This window comes from Wickerhamomyces anomalus, assembly GCF_001661255.1.
Source record: "Wickerhamomyces anomalus NRRL Y-366-8 unplaced genomic scaffold WICANscaffold_5, whole genome shotgun sequence".
Lineage (NCBI taxonomy): Eukaryota > Fungi > Ascomycota > Saccharomycetes > Phaffomycetales > Wickerhamomycetaceae > Hansenula > Hansenula anomala.
This window is the reverse complement of record NW_017567114.1, coordinates 1457662-1473991: the sequence shown is the minus strand read 5'-3', so window position 1 is coordinate 1473991 and position 16330 is coordinate 1457662. Positions and strand designations below refer to the sequence as shown.

Genomic DNA, 16330 nt, shown 5'->3' with positions numbered 1-16330 from the left:
CTTTTATGATTTATTCTTGATTTCCAAGGGGTTTGGAAGCTGAAAGCTTGTACGTAAAAGTAAATATGTACCTCGTCGTGATAATTCGTTGTGTTTGTTATCTTTTTCGCTTGAAGCCCGTTTTGAGTAAGACAATCGAAAACTTCCGCGACACCAATTTGGTCAAGTTTTGATCTTCCACTGTGGTTATGGCTCTTATAAAAGATACAAAAAGTGCCCCCTGGATACTTAATTTATTATGCTGGAAGCTTAAGTCTTAATATAATAAAAAATGACTAAATCCAATGTTCTGTTGATTGGTACTGGTGGTGTCGGTACAATTGTTGCCTATGGTATAGACTATGTTGGTAAGGCCAATCTCTCAGTCGTGGTTCGTCGTGATTACTCAAAAGTTATTGAATCAGGTTGGGATTTGAATTCTTGTGATTATGGTGAGATCAAAGGCTGGAAACCACAGAACATTTATCCAAATGTCGAAGCTGCTAAACAGGATGGTTCTTCCAATATTTACGATTATGTTATTGTCACAACAAAGAACCTTCCAGATATAACAAAAATTGAAGAACTGATTGAGCCTGTTGTCACACCAAAAAAGACCACTATTGTTTTAATTCAAAATGGATTTGATATTGGTAGACCATTTATTAAAAAATATCCTCAAAACGTTGTTATATCTGGTGTTTCACACATTGGATCACACAATCATCATGGTGTTATAACTCAAACTCAAAATGACAAAACATTGATTAGTTATTTTGAAAACCCAAATTTATCCAAAGAACATCAAGAAGCTGTCACTAAAGATTTCATTTCTATTTACAAGAATGATAAAAACACATGTACTTATTTCCCAGATGCTAAATGGTATAGATATAGAAAATTGGTCTATAATGCCTCATTAAACACAGTCGCCGCATTGACTGGTGTTGATACTGGTCGTTTGGAACTATCAGGTGGGTTGGAAGCTATTTCAATTCCTGCAATGAAGGAAGTTATCTCAATTGCAAAGGCAGATGGTGTTGAATTACCTGGAGATGTGATAAATTTGGTTGTTCACAGTGATGATGGTGATTGGTTTGAACCTTCAATGAGAGTTGATGTGAAAAAGGGGAACCCAATTGAATTGGAAGTCATCTTGGGTAATTTATTAGTTGTTGCAGATGAATTGAAAGTTTCAGCTCCAACATTGAAAATCTTGTACGAATTGTTGAAAGTTGTTCAATTTAAATTGAAAGAAGGCCAGGGTCTAATCTCTCTTCCTGCTAAAAGACCAATTAATGATAAAGTGTATAGTTAACTCGAATAAAAAAGTCTCTTCTGATATAATTTGTATTCTGCCATATATCACCGGGTGAGTAAAATTCGCGAAAATGATTCTGATTTTTCCAAGGGGCTTCAAATAAAAAAACACAACCTTCAACAATTCAAATTGTAACAATCAAAGGAAAACTCATAATCTTCTTTGTTCTTTCCTGTGATTACAAGAATGGCTGAAGAGGAACAAGCAATCACTCCAGAAGCCAGCCAAAGGGCCCCTATCAAGTACCCTTTCATCGCTTTCAGCACTCATAAATATACCCCATTAGAAACATCTACTTTGACCAAGAATGCATTTTATTACTCTTTTGCCATTGGTGCGTTGACTGCAGCCACCCAGAACTCATTGGCAAGAGATGGAAGAGGTGCAATGGCTGTTTTCACAAAGTCTGGTAAATTGTGGGGTGCCATTACTGCAGTTGTCACTACATATCAATTTAGTTATTGCTCAATTTCTAATCTAAGAGAACAAAATGATTCAATCAATGATTATTTAGCCGGTGCTTTAGCTGGTGCTGTTTTAGGATCATTCACCAAGAGCTTGGGTAAATCAGTTGGAACTGGGTTAGGAGTTGGTTTACTTTGTGGAATCACCCATTGGGCTGGTAATACGATTGGTGACCGTGAAAACAATGCTTACAAGGCCCGTGGGGGATTAGAGAATCAATTGTTACATAAAGAGTACAATGAAGGGGAGAAGCAAGGTCTTTGGGAAGCTGTTAGAAGAAGACCATTGTCAGAGGCCAAGGAAAGACTTGGTGAGGTTGCCTTGAAGCCATGAACTATTTATTCTATTTATTAACTTATTTATTACACTCTATTTATTTATCGACATACTCTATTTATTTCTTCATCAATGGATGATAATTTTATTAAAGGGCCAGTAGATTCGGAGATATTTGTAAGTGGAAAGATTGATGAGAACTTCAAAACGGGCCTTAAAACATCATGAAACCAATCTTTTAAGACGCTTAAAAGTAGAGATATATCAAACTCATAGCCAATTAGAACGATTCACCACTCAATTAATTCAATTTATAGCTTGTTTCAAGCTATTTCCGCTCATATTCACATCAGGCTCAGGGTAACTTTAGCCGTTTTGGCAGCTGTTTTTCCTTTTTTTTTTCAGTTTTCTTTTTTACAAGAAAATTAAAAAAAAAAAAATAATTGGCCATTAAAAAAACAATCAGCGATAACCCATTTGCACTCCATTACACTACAACCAATCCCAAACCCATTCCACAGACTTTCAGCACAAGTTCACTATTAAAGAACACGTTGTTTCAGCTCTGAACTACCACTCCTTCTCATTCTGTGCCTCTGAGTATGTGAGTATCACTTTGCAAGCTCTACTATATGATTTAGTGCCATCATAGGCGATTCGCTTATGTATTAGAAATCATCTCTCTTTTATGGGCTCAATTTCAAGCAAAAAAAGAACTGTTACTAACTTAGTGTTGATAGAATTCATTAAAAAGCTAGTCGAAACCTATTATCAAGTCAATTTATTAGTTTAGTCCTAGTATCAAAGAAAGTTTTGTTTGTTTTTTGCTCCCTTATCAATATATAATCAACATAGAGATGGTTGATTTTGCAAAGTCATTGTTTGGATTTGGTGGGTTTCACAAGAATGCTGCAGTATCCAATGAAAGAAGTCAATCTTTGAATAGTCCAACTCCACCTGTGGACCAAACGCAACAAGATGAGAAACTTCATCATCAACAACCTTCAATGTCCTCATCAGGAACTTTATTCCCAAATTTCCAACAAACTTCTAATCCTACAACTGCATTGAGTGATAACTCATTTGTTTATGGAACTACAGCAAAACCTAATCAATATCAACCACAAGAAGTGTTGTCTCAAGTGGCTACAAATAACAACCAAATAAGATCAAATGGCAATTCCACAGGATCCACCATTAGTCCAGCTCCAAATTCTCCAAGTTCAACAAGTGCAGGAAATAATGAATCATCAGCAAATCCTAAGCCAATTTTACCTTCCACCATTTCAGATGATGGAACTCCAAATTCAAATATTCCAAGAGGTAAATTAAAAGTTACCATAATTGAAGCTAAAAATCTGCTCACTAAAAATGCAAATGCTCAACCATATGTTGTTTGTACTTTTGAAAGCTCAGAATTTATTACACATGGACCTGAAAGTGTTGATAATCACCCAGCTTCAGTGGGGAACTCAAATGGAGGCCATAAAAGAGATAAATCAATTCCTGCAGCTACTAGTAAAAGACCATTATATTCAAGACAATCATCATCCCAATTTTTAAATAGACAAAGATATCAACAACCAAACAACTCTAATAATAATACAACTCATTCAAATCAAGATGAATCATCATTACCAAATAGTTCAAATCCCGTATGGCATCATGAAACAATATTTGATGTTATTGGATCTCATTCAGAATTGGACATTTCAGTCTATGATTCTGATGAAACATTTTTAGGTCATGTTAGATTAAGACCAACTACACTATCAAATCATAAAAACATTGAATGGTTTAAATTAAATTCAAGAGTTGATGGTGAAAATATTGAAGGTGAAATCAAAGTTAGTTGGGATTATTCAATAACAAGAAAAAGACATTATGGACCTGAAGATTTTGAAATGTTGAGATTGTTGGGTAAAGGTACATTTGGACAAGTTTTCCAAGTTAGAAAATTAGATACTGATCGTATCTATGCTATGAAGGTGTTGTCTAAAAAAGTTATTGTTCGTAAAAAGGAAATTGCTCATACTATTGGTGAACGTAATATTCTTGTTAGAACTGCTGGTGCTTCATCTCCATTCATTGTGGGATTAAAATTTTCATTTCAAACTCCAACTGATTTATATCTTGTTACTGATTATATGAGTGGTGGTGAATTATTTTGGCATTTACAAAAAGAAGGAAGATTTAGTGAGGAACGTGCTAGATTTTACATTGCAGAATTGGTTCTTTCACTAGAACATTTACATGACAATGGTATTGTTTACAGAGATTTAAAACCTGAAAACATTTTGTTGGATGCTAATGGTCATATTGCATTATGTGATTTTGGATTATCAAAAGCTGATTTATCAACAGGTGACACAACAAATACATTTTGTGGTACCACTGAATATTTAGCTCCAGAAGTTTTATTAGATGAAGCTGGATATACTAAAATGGTTGATTTTTGGTCATTAGGTGTTTTAATTTTTGAAATGTGTTGTGGTTGGTCTCCATTTTATGCTGAAAATACTCAACAAATGTATAAAAACATTGCATTTGGTAAAGTTCGTTTCCCAAAAGAAGTTTTAAGTCCAGAAGGTCGTTCATTTGTTAAAGGATTATTAAATAGAAATCCAAGACATAGATTAGGTTCACAAAATGATGCACGTGAATTAAAAGCTCATCCATTTTTCCAAGATGTTGATTGGGAAGCTTTAAAGCAAAAGAAGATACCACCTCCTTTCAAACCACATTTATCATCAGAAACTGATACATCAAATTTCGATCCAGAATTCACTAATACAAGTGCATCATTAATTAATAAACAATTCCATTTAGCATCAACACCATTAAGTCCAGGAGTTCAAGCTAATTTTAAAGGTTTTACATTTGTTGATGAATCCACAATGGAAGATTTCCATACTAAAAGAGCTCAACAAGCTAGTTTCCGTGAATTTGGTTCATTTATTCCTGGTAATCCACATTTACCACCTACTGAAGATGTTATTGAAGATGAAGAAGAACCAAATGAAGATAACTTTGTTGATAACGATGGTGATCATGAGATGGATGATCAATTTGTTAATGGCCAATTTGATCTGTGATGGTGGTTATAAAGATGAAGAGAAGAGAAGAAAATTATTATTTGGCATTTCATTATCATTATTATTATTAGTACTTTTTTTAGACATATTTGACTTTAAACATTGTTTTTTTTATTGAGGTTAAGAAGCATGGTGTTTCTGCTATTCTTGTTTTATTTACTAGACTTTTCCCTTCTGTCAATCATTTTTTTTTATTTGAGGTCTATGTGACCGAGATTCTTTTGTACAATTATTTTCACATATTAGAGTAAACTTAAAGGTATTTACAATTATGAGTGAGCAATATTGTGTTAATGTTCCATTTTATTATAGATTTTAGTTGCTAGGTGTTATGATGGTTTAATTATAAATATATTTACATTTCAGTTAAGCTTTTGTTGCAGTTGTACTAGTAGAGTTTCTGGAGGCTAAGACTTTCCAAAGCCCGTGATCCTTGGAAGTTTTTAGCAGTAAAGTGGGTAGCTAGAGCGAGTGTATACCAATGGCTAAATTGGTTTAAACTATAAGTATATGATAATATCATTAACTTTGAACTTATATTGATATTTTTATACTATCAACCCAAAACGGCATAAACTAAAAGCGCCAAAGTTTTGCGGTTTTTTTTACTGCCAAATTGCGCTTTCCCGCGAATTTTTGGACTGGCCGTAGCGAAAAAAAGGCGAAGTTTTTTTCAGAACAATACCTAAAATTAAAAACAAAAAAAAAACGAACATTTCAGAATGAGACAAGAAAAGAAGACGATTGAAGAAAGTGTCACTAGTTGCAAATTATAACATCAATTATCAATCACAGAGGAACACTTCTACAAGAGCTATATCGGGCACTTGCTGAGGAATATTCAAAGAGCACCTTATACTACACTCTTGTCTGATTTGTACTACAAGTCGCATCAATCATAGCCTGATTCAACTGGGGATTAATTACATTCATCATTAAAACCAACCAAATTTGTTGTTGAGTAGCTGGTGATCATATTAAAAGTAGCTTCGTTTTCCAAATTAGAGAACATTAACCACTGGATTATGCTTTTAGTGGGACTCATATAATAAGGAAATTATTTCATTACTACTATACTGCTGTTGCTCACTGTTTCATATTAATTAGAGAATAACACAACAAAGAAGACTTAAAAGAACACAAAAAAATGGCTCCAAAAGTGAAATCTGAAGACGGGTTTGCGATGAGTGCTTCTGCTGAGCCTGAAGGTCTGAATAATAATGGTTCTGGGAACATGAGTTTGAATGCTTCATTGGGGATTCCTTTAACAAATGCTTCATCAACAACATCTGGATCTACTGATTTCGTTAAAAAACTGTTTTTGATGCTTGAAGACAACTCATATGATCAAATTGTGAGGTGGACTTCAAAAGGTGATTCATTTGTTGTGCTGGATACTAATGAATTTACAAAAGTCATCTTACCAAAACATTTTAAACATTCTAATTTTGCAAGTTTTGTTCGTCAATTGAATAAATATGATTTCCATAAAGTCAAATTATCCAACGAAGAAAAACAATTGAATGAATATGGAGAAGGTGCTTGGGAGTTTAAACATCCTGATTTTAGAAGACATGATCGTGAAGCTTTAGAAACTATTAAAAGAAAAGGTCCAGCACAAAAGAGATCAAATGAAGATACAGCTCAAGAAACCATAATAAAATTAGAAGATACAGTTTCTAAATTAACTCACGACCAAAAAATATTGTTTGATGAATTGAAAGTGATGAATTCTAAATACACTAATGTGATTGAATCTATAATAACATTGAAAAACACAAATGATCGTTATTTTAGAAGTATAAATACACTGGTCAATTGTCTTGCTTCTAACGGTATTAAATTACCTCAATTAGACTTGCCTCCAATAGATTCACCAATGATTCAACAGCAAGCTCCACAACCACAACCACAACAACCAAAAGTTCAAATGATGATTCAACAACCACAACCACAACAAGCTCATCAACCTTCATTACATCGTTCTTCAAACTCACAAGGATCCCCACAAGGCTTACAACAACTACCTCCTCAACCAAACCAACAGCCTTTGCCTGCACAACCTCAACCCCCACAACCTCAAGCACAGGATTCAAGACCAGAATCTCAACAATTACAATCTCCTTTGAAACCTGGATTCCATGTTTTATTAGTGGAGGATGATAATGTCTGTATTCAATTGTGTCAGAAATTTTTGGTTAAATATGGATGTACAGTGGAAGTTGTTACTGATGGGTTAACAGCAATATCGGCATTAGAAACTTCAAGATATGATATTGTGCTGATGGATATCGTGATGCCTAATTTAGATGGTGCCACTGCAACCTCAATTGTTAGAAACTTTGATAATGAAACTCCAATCATTGCAATGACTGGTAATATTGATACCAATGATTTAGTTACTTATTTACGACACGGAATGAGTGATATATTGGCCAAACCTTTTACAAAGAATGATTTGTATTCAATGTTGCAGAAATATTTAAGTAAAAGAGTTCCATTATTATATCAACAGCAAGGTTCAGTACCACCACCACCTCCTCAAGCTCAAGTTGATCCAAATGTTTCTCATGGAGGTTCAATTTCAAATTCTGTTAGTCCTAATGAAAATGATCATATAAACAAAAAACAAAAAGTATGAAGAAACTTTTTGATTTTTTCTCTTTTTTTTACTGATGATGATCATGGGTGTTTGTTTGTGTTATAATGATATACTGGAGTCTGTCCGTTTTTCCATTCTAATTTTTTACCTTATATTTTGAGCTGTTTGTTCTACTTTTGATTATATACACTATAATAAAAAAAATGATGATGTATTATAATTTGAGATTGAACTAAATAGTAGAACAAGAGACAAAAAATTAAAATACACATGGCTAGTCATATCATTTCTCATTATTATTAACTGCAATGACTTTTTCATCAAATCTAACGGATTTTCTTCTTGACCTATCACCAGTATTTGCTTCAAGATCATTTGGAGATTCAATTTCAAATTCCTTACCATCATGGTTTTCAACCAACATTTTTTTAATCTCCATTTTGGTATTTGATGAAGCAGTTTCATTGGATTTTTTTCTCTGGATCGATTTAGCATCTGCTTTACACTTGTTACAATTACAAATGAACCCCCAATTGACCCTTAGTTCTCTTAATCTTTGGTTTAATGAATGTGAAGGATTAACATAACTTGTCGTTAATTCTTCATTTGCCCTTATTTCTCTTTTAGCATAAACTTTAATACCATCCGTTTTCTTATCACCAAACACAACACGGACATTTGGATCACAATTATGGTTTAAGTGTGATTGGATCAAGAACAAAGAACTATCAATGTTATTGATGTTATAAGTACCCAAAAAAGTTAGATATTCTTCATATGAAACTTGATTTAATGGGAAAATAGAATTAAACATTTCATGACCTTGTTTCCATAATGACACTTGTTGTTCTTTAACGAAAAGAGCACCACCGCCATTATTACTATTATCAAAACTTGCCCCAATACCTGAAGAATCAATAGCCTTATATCTAATATCTTGTCTAACTTTAGCCATTGCATCAAATTGTTTTGAAAGCACACCTGATTTATCATTTATACAATAAGCATGAATTAATCCCACGGCAAAAGCAGCATTCCATTTGTTATCATGACAAAAAGTTTCATATTTGATCCAATTTGAAGATATTATTTGCTTTTTACTTGATTTCTTGGTTGTATCATCATGATAAACATTATGTTTTAATAACTGATGAATCTTGTCAGTCTTTTTACAAAATTGTGAACACCAAACATCTTTACAAACATTACAGTCCAAACCTTTCAAAACAGATCTTGAAGAATTGTTTGTAGATATTAAAGAACCACAATAAGTACAAGCTTTTGAGTTTGCAATGATATTTAATCTATCCAATGGTGGAATGAAAAATAGTGGAGTTTTCTCTTCCCAAATTAATTCACCTTCTTTCAAAGAGTTTGTTGAATAAAGACCTTTCCCTCTATTCTTAGTGAATTGTAAACGAACATTTTTGGGAAGTGTTAAATTCGGAGTTTCTTTAGATGTGATTTCATTGGCATAAGTGAATTGTTGAGCACTGTTTAATAAATTGAAGCTTTTCAAAACTGTTTTCAATCTTTTTTCACTTAAAGACCAATTTGGATTGTTTTCTTTAACTAAAGCATGTAATTTTGAGACACCTAGATCTTCATTTGCAGAATCTTCTTTCCATAATTTGATGACATTATCAACGATTTGACGTTCATGAGGAACCACTGGTTCTGTTGAAATTTCTTCTGGAGACTTATCATTGATGGTGAGGATTTCAATATTGGGCACAGACATTTTGTAGATATATGAATTGGATTGTTTTAGATTGAATTTGATTAAAGTGAAATTTTCTATATCGATTCGATTCGATGAGTTTTCGGAAAAAAAAATAATATTCGCTACGGCCACGAAATTTTTCGTTTTCGCGATTTGTGGGTCAAATTCGCGAATTTGCAAATGATCAAAATTCAAAGTGGTTTTAATGGGAAAACTGAGATTCAAATACAATTTCAAAGGGTAGAAAAGGGATAAAAAAGATGTTTTTAAGAAGTGTGAAGAGTTTAAAGATTAGTGGTGGCTGTTCTGGTGCTTTGTTTAGAAGAATTGGCTCGAAATCTGTGCGTTTCAACTCAACAAATGCCTCAATCAATCCAAATGTGATTACGCCTGGGGAAAGTGGAAAAGGTAATGATAATAACAATAAGAATGATGGTAAGAAATATTCGTCAAATATCCCATTTTATATTACTGCATTGATCCTTGGGGTTGCCACTGCTCAGTATTTACCAATCAGCTCAATTGCTAAATTCTTAATCAGTGAAAAACTACCAAAACCAAATACGCCTGAAGCTGAAGAGTTTAAAGCAAGCTTGGAGAAAGAGTTGGAGAAATTACCAATTTACAAAGAGCTGTGTGCAGACCCAAACTATGAACCTGTTAGAGCTTGGAACTATGTTGATTCAAATACCTTAAATCAATTAATAACTAGTGGAACATTATCAACTCCTGGTGGGTTTGCTATTAAACCGATTTTATTTTTCAACAAGTCTAAAAAGGAATCAGTTTCAATATACCATGTTGGTGAGAAGCTTTGTGGATATCCCTTCTTAGTGCATGGTGGTATATTGGCCACGATATTGGATGAAATTTTGAAAAGAACTTCAACCTTTAGCTTTGGATTAGATCCTTTGGAGAATTATTTTCCTGATAAAATCAAAACTAAAAACATTGAATTACAATACAAATTCCCAACCGTTGCTAATAGTTTCCTTGTTGTTAGATGTAAAGATGATGGGGAGAAAGTGGATGGTAGAATTGAAACACTAGATGGGAAATTATTAGTTAAAGGCTCAGGAACATTTGAAAAAAGAACTGGTTTATTCAAATGAACGATGATATTATTTATATAGCAGAAAAACAATATTTATAGTGAATCATTACCGTAGAGTTTATCCCTTATAATCAACCCATCTAATTTTTCATCATGAATATCTGTTGGGATTTCATCAACTAATTGATCACCTAGTCCAATTCCTAATAAGAACGGATGTTTGCCATACGTATCCTTGTATCTTTTCAGGAAATCATCGTAAAACCCACCACCATGTCCCAATCTATTCAAATCACTAGTGAATGCAACACCTGGCATGATTAATAAATCTAAACCTTTATCACCATATGGATGATCGTTCAATAAGCAAACCCCACCCGATGGTTCTTGTAGCTTATATTTACCAACTTGAGGAAGATTTATACAACTGTTATAGTTATCCATTTGGTAAAACATTACATAGTGTGGTCCATTTTTGTATAATGTTATCTGATCTTGTGATTGAGTCTCTATCCGAGGAAGATATACATCTTTGCCACAATCAAAGGCTTCTTTCAAAATATAAGAAGTTTTGATTTCAGTATCCATACTCATAAACACACCAATTGATTTGGCTTCCTTGAATATTTTGGTATTTTTCAGTATATTGAATGATTCAAGTGATTGTGCCTGTATGACATTTTTAGGTAAAGAGCTCAATTTGGACATGATCTGCTTCCTTAGAAGCTTCTTCCCGGCAACAATGGCTAGTGTTTGAGCATTTAATTGTGACATTATCGATGAATTTGGTGGTTTCAATTGGTGATGTTTTCATTAATATTGTGATTAATACTCGGGGCTGCTTAAAGCTTGGAATCTCGATCGCGAATGCGTTTTGTAAATTGATCCGACGTCGGCGATCTTGCCCACCGGTAGCGCTTCGCCTAGGCTGTCTCTGCCTAAACTCCCTGCCTAAACTCCCTGCCTAGATCTCTGCCTAGATCTCTGCCTAGCTCTCATATTCTCTGGGCTGGCCCTGCCTAGCCTCCCACCATTTGCCGCCATTTACCGGGTTCAGGCTTGCCAGCGCTACGAATTTCCCAGTTCACGGCCCAAAAAGAAAAAAAGCTGAAAAAAAAAAATTCGAGTCATAGATTTCGATCAATCAACTTGCAAGTGGAGTACCATAACAAATTGTATAAAATAGTATTGGAATTTCCTCTCCTAGATGAAATCCTTTTTCAACAAATCACTGCTAAAGATGTCTTCATCTGCACTACACACCAGCTCAAAGGCTGCAAATCTAGCTAAGTTAGATGCTTCAAAATTGAAAGTTACCAAAAACCCAAATCCTAAAACTCCTTTACCAAATGATAAATTAGTATTTGGTCAAACTTTTACTGATCATATGTTGACAGTTAAATGGAATAATGAAAAAGGTTGGGATGCTCCAGAAATTGTTCCTTATGGACCTTTCCAAATGGACCCTTCTTCATGTGTTTTCCATTATGCTTTTGAATTATTTGAAGGTTTAAAAGCTTATAGAGATTCAAATGACCAAATTAGAATGTTTAGACCTGATAAGAATATGGTTAGAATGAATAAATCTGCTGATAGAATTGTCTTACCAACTTTTGACTCGGAAGAATTGATTAAAGCTATTGGAGAATTGATTAAAATAGATAAACATTTAGTTCCAAAGGATAAAGGTTATTCATTATATATCAGACCTACTTTAATCGGTACCACTGCAGGTTTAGGTGTTGGTATTCCATCAGATGCTCTATTATTCGTCATTACTTCACCAGTGGGGCCTTATTATTCTACTGGGTTCAAAGCTGTTAAATTGGAAGCTACTGATTATGCTGTTAGAGCATGGCCAGGTGGTGTCGGTGATAAGAAATTGGGGGCTAATTATGCCCCATGTATTAAACCACAATTAGAGGCTGCTTCAAGAGGTTATCAACAAAATCTATGGCTATTTGGTGAAGAGAAATATGTTACTGAAGTTGGTACCATGAATGTTTTCTTTGTTTTCAAAGATTCCACCACTGGTAAAAAAGAATTGGTCACTGCTCCATTAGATGGTACTATTTTGGAAGGTGTCACTAGAGATTCCATTTTGGAATTGGCTAGAGAAAGATTAGATCCAAATGAATGGGCTGTTTCTGAACGTTATTATTCTATTTATGAAATTAGAGATAGAGCTGCTAAAGGTGAATTGGTGGAGGCTTTCGGTTCAGGTACCGCAGCTGTTGTTTCTCCAATCAAGGCCATCGGGTTCGAAGGTGAAGATATCCAAGTTCCATTATTGCCAGGTGAACAATTTGGTCAATTGACTAATGATGTTGCTCAATGGATTGCAAAGATTCAATATGGTGATGAGGAATACAAGAACTGGAGTCGTGTTGTTGCTGATTTGTCATGAGGGATGTTTTGGGGGTTAGTTTTATAGAGTAAAATGAAATAAATGAGATTAAAATGAGATTAAAATGAAAGTAAAATGAAAGTAAAATGAAATAAGTCAAAATTGTAGAAATTTTAACCAATTTTTTGCTTATAGATTCGCGAATTCTTGTTTTCATTTTCCAAAAGCGCAAAAAACACGATTCGCGAAGAGTTTTCATGTTTTGAATTGAAACCACAAAAACTTTTGATTCGGGCTGAAATCGAATCAAGAGTAATTGCAAAAGGCTGGTGCTGGTGTGGACTTTATAATCTGGTACTGTTGAGTTCACAATGGCATTCCTATTCAAGAGAAACCCCAAGACTCCTCCTGACTTGGTCAGGGCTTTAAACGAACAAGTTGTCAAAATTGACACAACAACTAGTGATAAACGAAAGATTCAAGATGAAATTGCTCGTTATTTGACTCAAATCAAAATCATACTACACGGTGATGAAGATAATGATCCTCAGCCTGACCAGATTGCTCAATTGGCACAAGAAGTATATGAAACGGATCTTTTATACTACCTGGTTTTAAACTTGCAACATTTGGAATTTGATTCAAGAAAAGATGTATCCACTTTATTTACAACATTACTACGGCGTCAAATTGGTAATAGATCTCCAACAGTGGATTATCTAATAAGTAAACCTAAAATATTGAATCTTTTACTAAAAGGTCCTGAGATCCCAGAAATTTGTTTAATTACAGGTTCAATATTAAGACATTGTTTAAAAATTGAAACATTAACAAAAATTATACTATATGAACCAATTGTTTGGAAATATTTTGAATTTAGTCAAAGAGGTACTTTTGAAAATATGACTGATTCTTTCCAAACTTTGAATGATCTTTTCACAATTCATAAAAAATTGGTTTCCGAATGGTTTAATTCATTTTCAACTGATTTTATCATTCATATCAACAAATTAATAAGTTCAAATAACTATGTAACAAGAAGACAATCAATAAAATTACTATCTCAGTTGATTTTAACAAGACAAAATAATAAATTCATGATGGAATATGTTAATAATCCTGAAAATTTAAAATTAATAATGATTTCATTAAGTGATAAATCCAAAAATTTACAATTGGAAAGTTTTAATGTTTTCAAAGTGTTTGTTGCCAATCCTAAAAAGACAAAAGCTATATCTGATATATTGATTAAAAATAGAGATAAACTGTTGATATTTCTTGAAAATTTTAATTTTAATGATAAAAAAGATGATCCAAATTTCAATGAAGAGAAAGAATTTGTTATTCAACAAATCCAAGATTTACCAAGAATAGTTAGTACTACATCATCTTCAAGTGTTAATTTGAATAATATAAATAATTCATGAGATCAAGGCAGTATTAACGGTTGTGTTAATATATTTGGGATATGAAAAATATGCATTTTATTATATATTTGGGGTTCAACAAGGTTTATGATTAGTTTATACTAGAATTGTAGTCCCTCTAATTGAAGCAATGATTTCGATTTATGGTTTGTACTTGACTTTACAGAATCGTTCTGTCCAATGCTTTGAGTTGATGCCTCTGGGTATGGTTGAAGGTTTGGTGCTTCTGGGAAGATGAATGTATTTGATGCTTTATTATCACTTTTTTCAATCAATTGATCATTATTAGAACCATCATCATCAATATTGGCTTGAATTTCGGTTTCTTCATACCTATTTTCATTGAATGAATCCAATTGTTTAAATTCGTTCAAATAATAAAATTTACCAGAAATTTGTTGATCAACAACTAATTCCCCAAGGTTTAAACCAATTTTCAAAACTTCCTCCGTAATTGTAATGGACCAATTGAAAGCATCACTGATTTTCAAGATATTTGCAAATTTAAAATCAAATTGATCTTCATCTCCAAAATTTTTGATAAAAATTTTAATGTCTTCAATTAATTTACCATCTTCAAACCCAAATTTTAAGTCTTGAACAACTAATACATTATTGATTCTTTTCAAAATTAAAGGTAATTTTAAACTTTTGAAAAACTCACAACTTTTAAATAATTCTTCAGGTGATATCAAATTTATACCAATTCTTCCTCTATTAAATAATGCATAAAGATCTAATAATGTAACAATACCACCTTGTTGTTCTAAAACTGAATCATTAATTAAAAAATCAGACAATTGTCTTGAAATCTCTTGTAAATATAATTTTTTTTGAGATTCATTATTTGAATCATATAATAAATCTTTTGTAACTTGATTAATTGTAGTTAGCGATCGTTGATGTAAGTTATTATCTGTATTTGATAATTTCTTGAATGATTCGGTTAATTCTAAAATTTCATTTGCCTTATTCAATAAAGCCTGTAAATCATCTAATGATGAATTTATAATTTGTTCATTTTTAAAAGTTTTCAACTCTTGTTGTTTGGCAAGACTATGAATTCCAAACCCTAATGTAGATCCACTACTTTGGGGTTGGATTATATCCTGATTGTCATTATTCAACACTTTTGTAGAATCTTTATTAACATTTCCTGAATTTAATACAAGATCCCAATTAAATTTCTCTAAATTTTCATTCAATTTATTATGGAAAAATTTATCACCAGATTTATGGAAACTTAATTTAATGAATGGTGATTTTGATTCTTCTAGCCCATCATTTGATTCAGTCCTTATTTCAATTCTATCATCAAATAATTGTAATTCATCAACATTTGAAACTTCATCATCATTTTCTTGATTTGAAGGTAAATTTGTTCCACATAGTTCACAGTTCCTTAAGGATGGATGGTTTAAAAATGTACAGGTTGGACATGCTATTTGCTTTGGTGCTAATGGTTTATGTGGTGTTGTAGGTTCTTTCAATTTGCTGGAATTTAATGCATCTTGTATGATTTCACTTGTTGATTTTATACCACAAGTTTCACAAACTGGTAAATATTCTGTATTGTTAGGATTGATATTTGTTTGAACACTATTGGGAAATGTACAAATGGGACAAATCCATGTAGTTGTTCTTATAGATTGATTTGTAATTTTCTTTGCTTTCTGTTTCTTTAATTTTTTAAAGAATATTGTAATCTTTGCAGACGATTTTAGAAACTTTGGAGTATAATCAATATTAGCAATATCTGCAAGTTCAATAGCGACAGAATATTTCTTGGAATCTTCATTATCAATGTAAATTAATCTTTGAGATGTCATATAAATACGACCATTTTGTCTATTCAATATTTTTGATTTCCCTTGATATAGCCCAATTGAATTTTCCACCAAAACGTCAACCTCTTTTTCCCGTAGTATGGGTCTTGCACCAGCAGATAGTTCAACAGAATGCCAGTAAGGTAATTGGCCCATTTCGCAAGGCGTTCATCGTGTGAAACATAAACAATCACATATTTTGTTTTGGCTGTTTT

General features: G+C 32.8%; 10 protein-coding genes across 10 annotated transcripts; 7 read left to right on the top strand and 3 right to left on the bottom strand.

The window, feature by feature from the left end:
- Positions 1–271: 271 nt before the first annotated feature.
- Positions 272–1297, top strand: WICANDRAFT_85536 (ketopantoate reductase family protein; the record flags this gene model as incomplete). The annotated part of the gene is made up of 1 exon (XM_019185905.1): positions 272–1297. The coding sequence occupies one exon, from the start codon at positions 272–274 to the stop codon at positions 1295–1297; it is 1026 nt and encodes a 341-aa protein (XP_019037740.1).
- A 147-nt stretch (positions 1298–1444) lies between these two features.
- WICANDRAFT_96591 (uncharacterized protein) lies at positions 1445–2310 on the top strand (the record flags this gene model as incomplete). Its single annotated transcript, XM_019186519.1, has 1 exon — positions 1445–2310. A coding segment is annotated over exon 1 (328 nt), but the record flags the coding sequence as incomplete, so codon positions are not given.
- Positions 2311–2898: 588 nt separating this feature from the next.
- On the top strand, positions 2899–5136 carry SCH9 (serine/threonine protein kinase SCH9; the record flags this gene model as incomplete). Its single annotated transcript, XM_019182156.1, has 2 exons — positions 2899–3176; positions 3264–5136. The coding sequence occupies 2 exons, from the start codon at positions 2899–2901 to the stop codon at positions 5134–5136; spliced, it is 2151 nt and encodes a 716-aa protein (XP_019037738.1).
- Positions 5137–6370: 1234 nt separating this feature from the next.
- SKN7 (kinase-regulated stress-responsive transcription factor SKN7) lies at positions 6371–7777 on the top strand (the record flags this gene model as incomplete). Its single annotated transcript, XM_019182083.1, has 1 exon — positions 6371–7777. The coding sequence occupies one exon, from the start codon at positions 6371–6373 to the stop codon at positions 7775–7777; it is 1407 nt and encodes a 468-aa protein (XP_019037737.1).
- A 244-nt stretch (positions 7778–8021) lies between these two features.
- On the bottom strand, positions 8022–9479 carry SET5 (S-adenosylmethionine-dependent methyltransferase; the record flags this gene model as incomplete). Its single annotated transcript, XM_019185904.1, has 1 exon — positions 8022–9479. One exon carries the CDS (start codon positions 9477–9479, stop codon positions 8022–8024), a length of 1458 nt encoding a protein of 485 aa, XP_019037736.1.
- Positions 9480–9721: 242 nt separating this feature from the next.
- On the top strand, positions 9722–10573 carry FMP10 (Fmp10p; the record flags this gene model as incomplete). The annotated part of the gene is made up of 1 exon (XM_019183781.1): positions 9722–10573. The coding sequence occupies one exon, from the start codon at positions 9722–9724 to the stop codon at positions 10571–10573; it is 852 nt and encodes a 283-aa protein (XP_019037735.1).
- Positions 10574–10608: 35 nt separating this feature from the next.
- On the bottom strand, positions 10609–11289 carry FAU1 (5-formyltetrahydrofolate cyclo-ligase; the record flags this gene model as incomplete). Its single annotated transcript, XM_019185106.1, has 1 exon — positions 10609–11289. One exon carries the CDS (start codon positions 11287–11289, stop codon positions 10609–10611), a length of 681 nt encoding a protein of 226 aa, XP_019037734.1.
- Positions 11290–11755: 466 nt separating this feature from the next.
- On the top strand, positions 11756–12922 carry BAT1 (branched-chain-amino-acid transaminase BAT1; the record flags this gene model as incomplete). Its single annotated transcript, XM_019185105.1, has 1 exon — positions 11756–12922. The coding sequence occupies one exon, from the start codon at positions 11756–11758 to the stop codon at positions 12920–12922; it is 1167 nt and encodes a 388-aa protein (XP_019037733.1).
- A 311-nt stretch (positions 12923–13233) lies between these two features.
- Positions 13234–14289, top strand: HYM1 (Hym1p; the record flags this gene model as incomplete). The annotated part of the gene is made up of 1 exon (XM_019182074.1): positions 13234–14289. One exon carries the CDS (start codon positions 13234–13236, stop codon positions 14287–14289), a length of 1056 nt encoding a protein of 351 aa, XP_019037732.1.
- Positions 14290–14332: 43 nt separating this feature from the next.
- On the bottom strand, positions 14333–16271 carry WICANDRAFT_70437 (ESCRT-II subunit protein VPS36; the record flags this gene model as incomplete). The annotated part of the gene is made up of 1 exon (XM_019184205.1): positions 14333–16271. The coding sequence occupies one exon, from the start codon at positions 16269–16271 to the stop codon at positions 14391–14393; it is 1881 nt and encodes a 626-aa protein (XP_019037731.1). The 3' UTR covers positions 14333–14390.
- Positions 16272–16330: the final 59 nt, after the last annotated feature.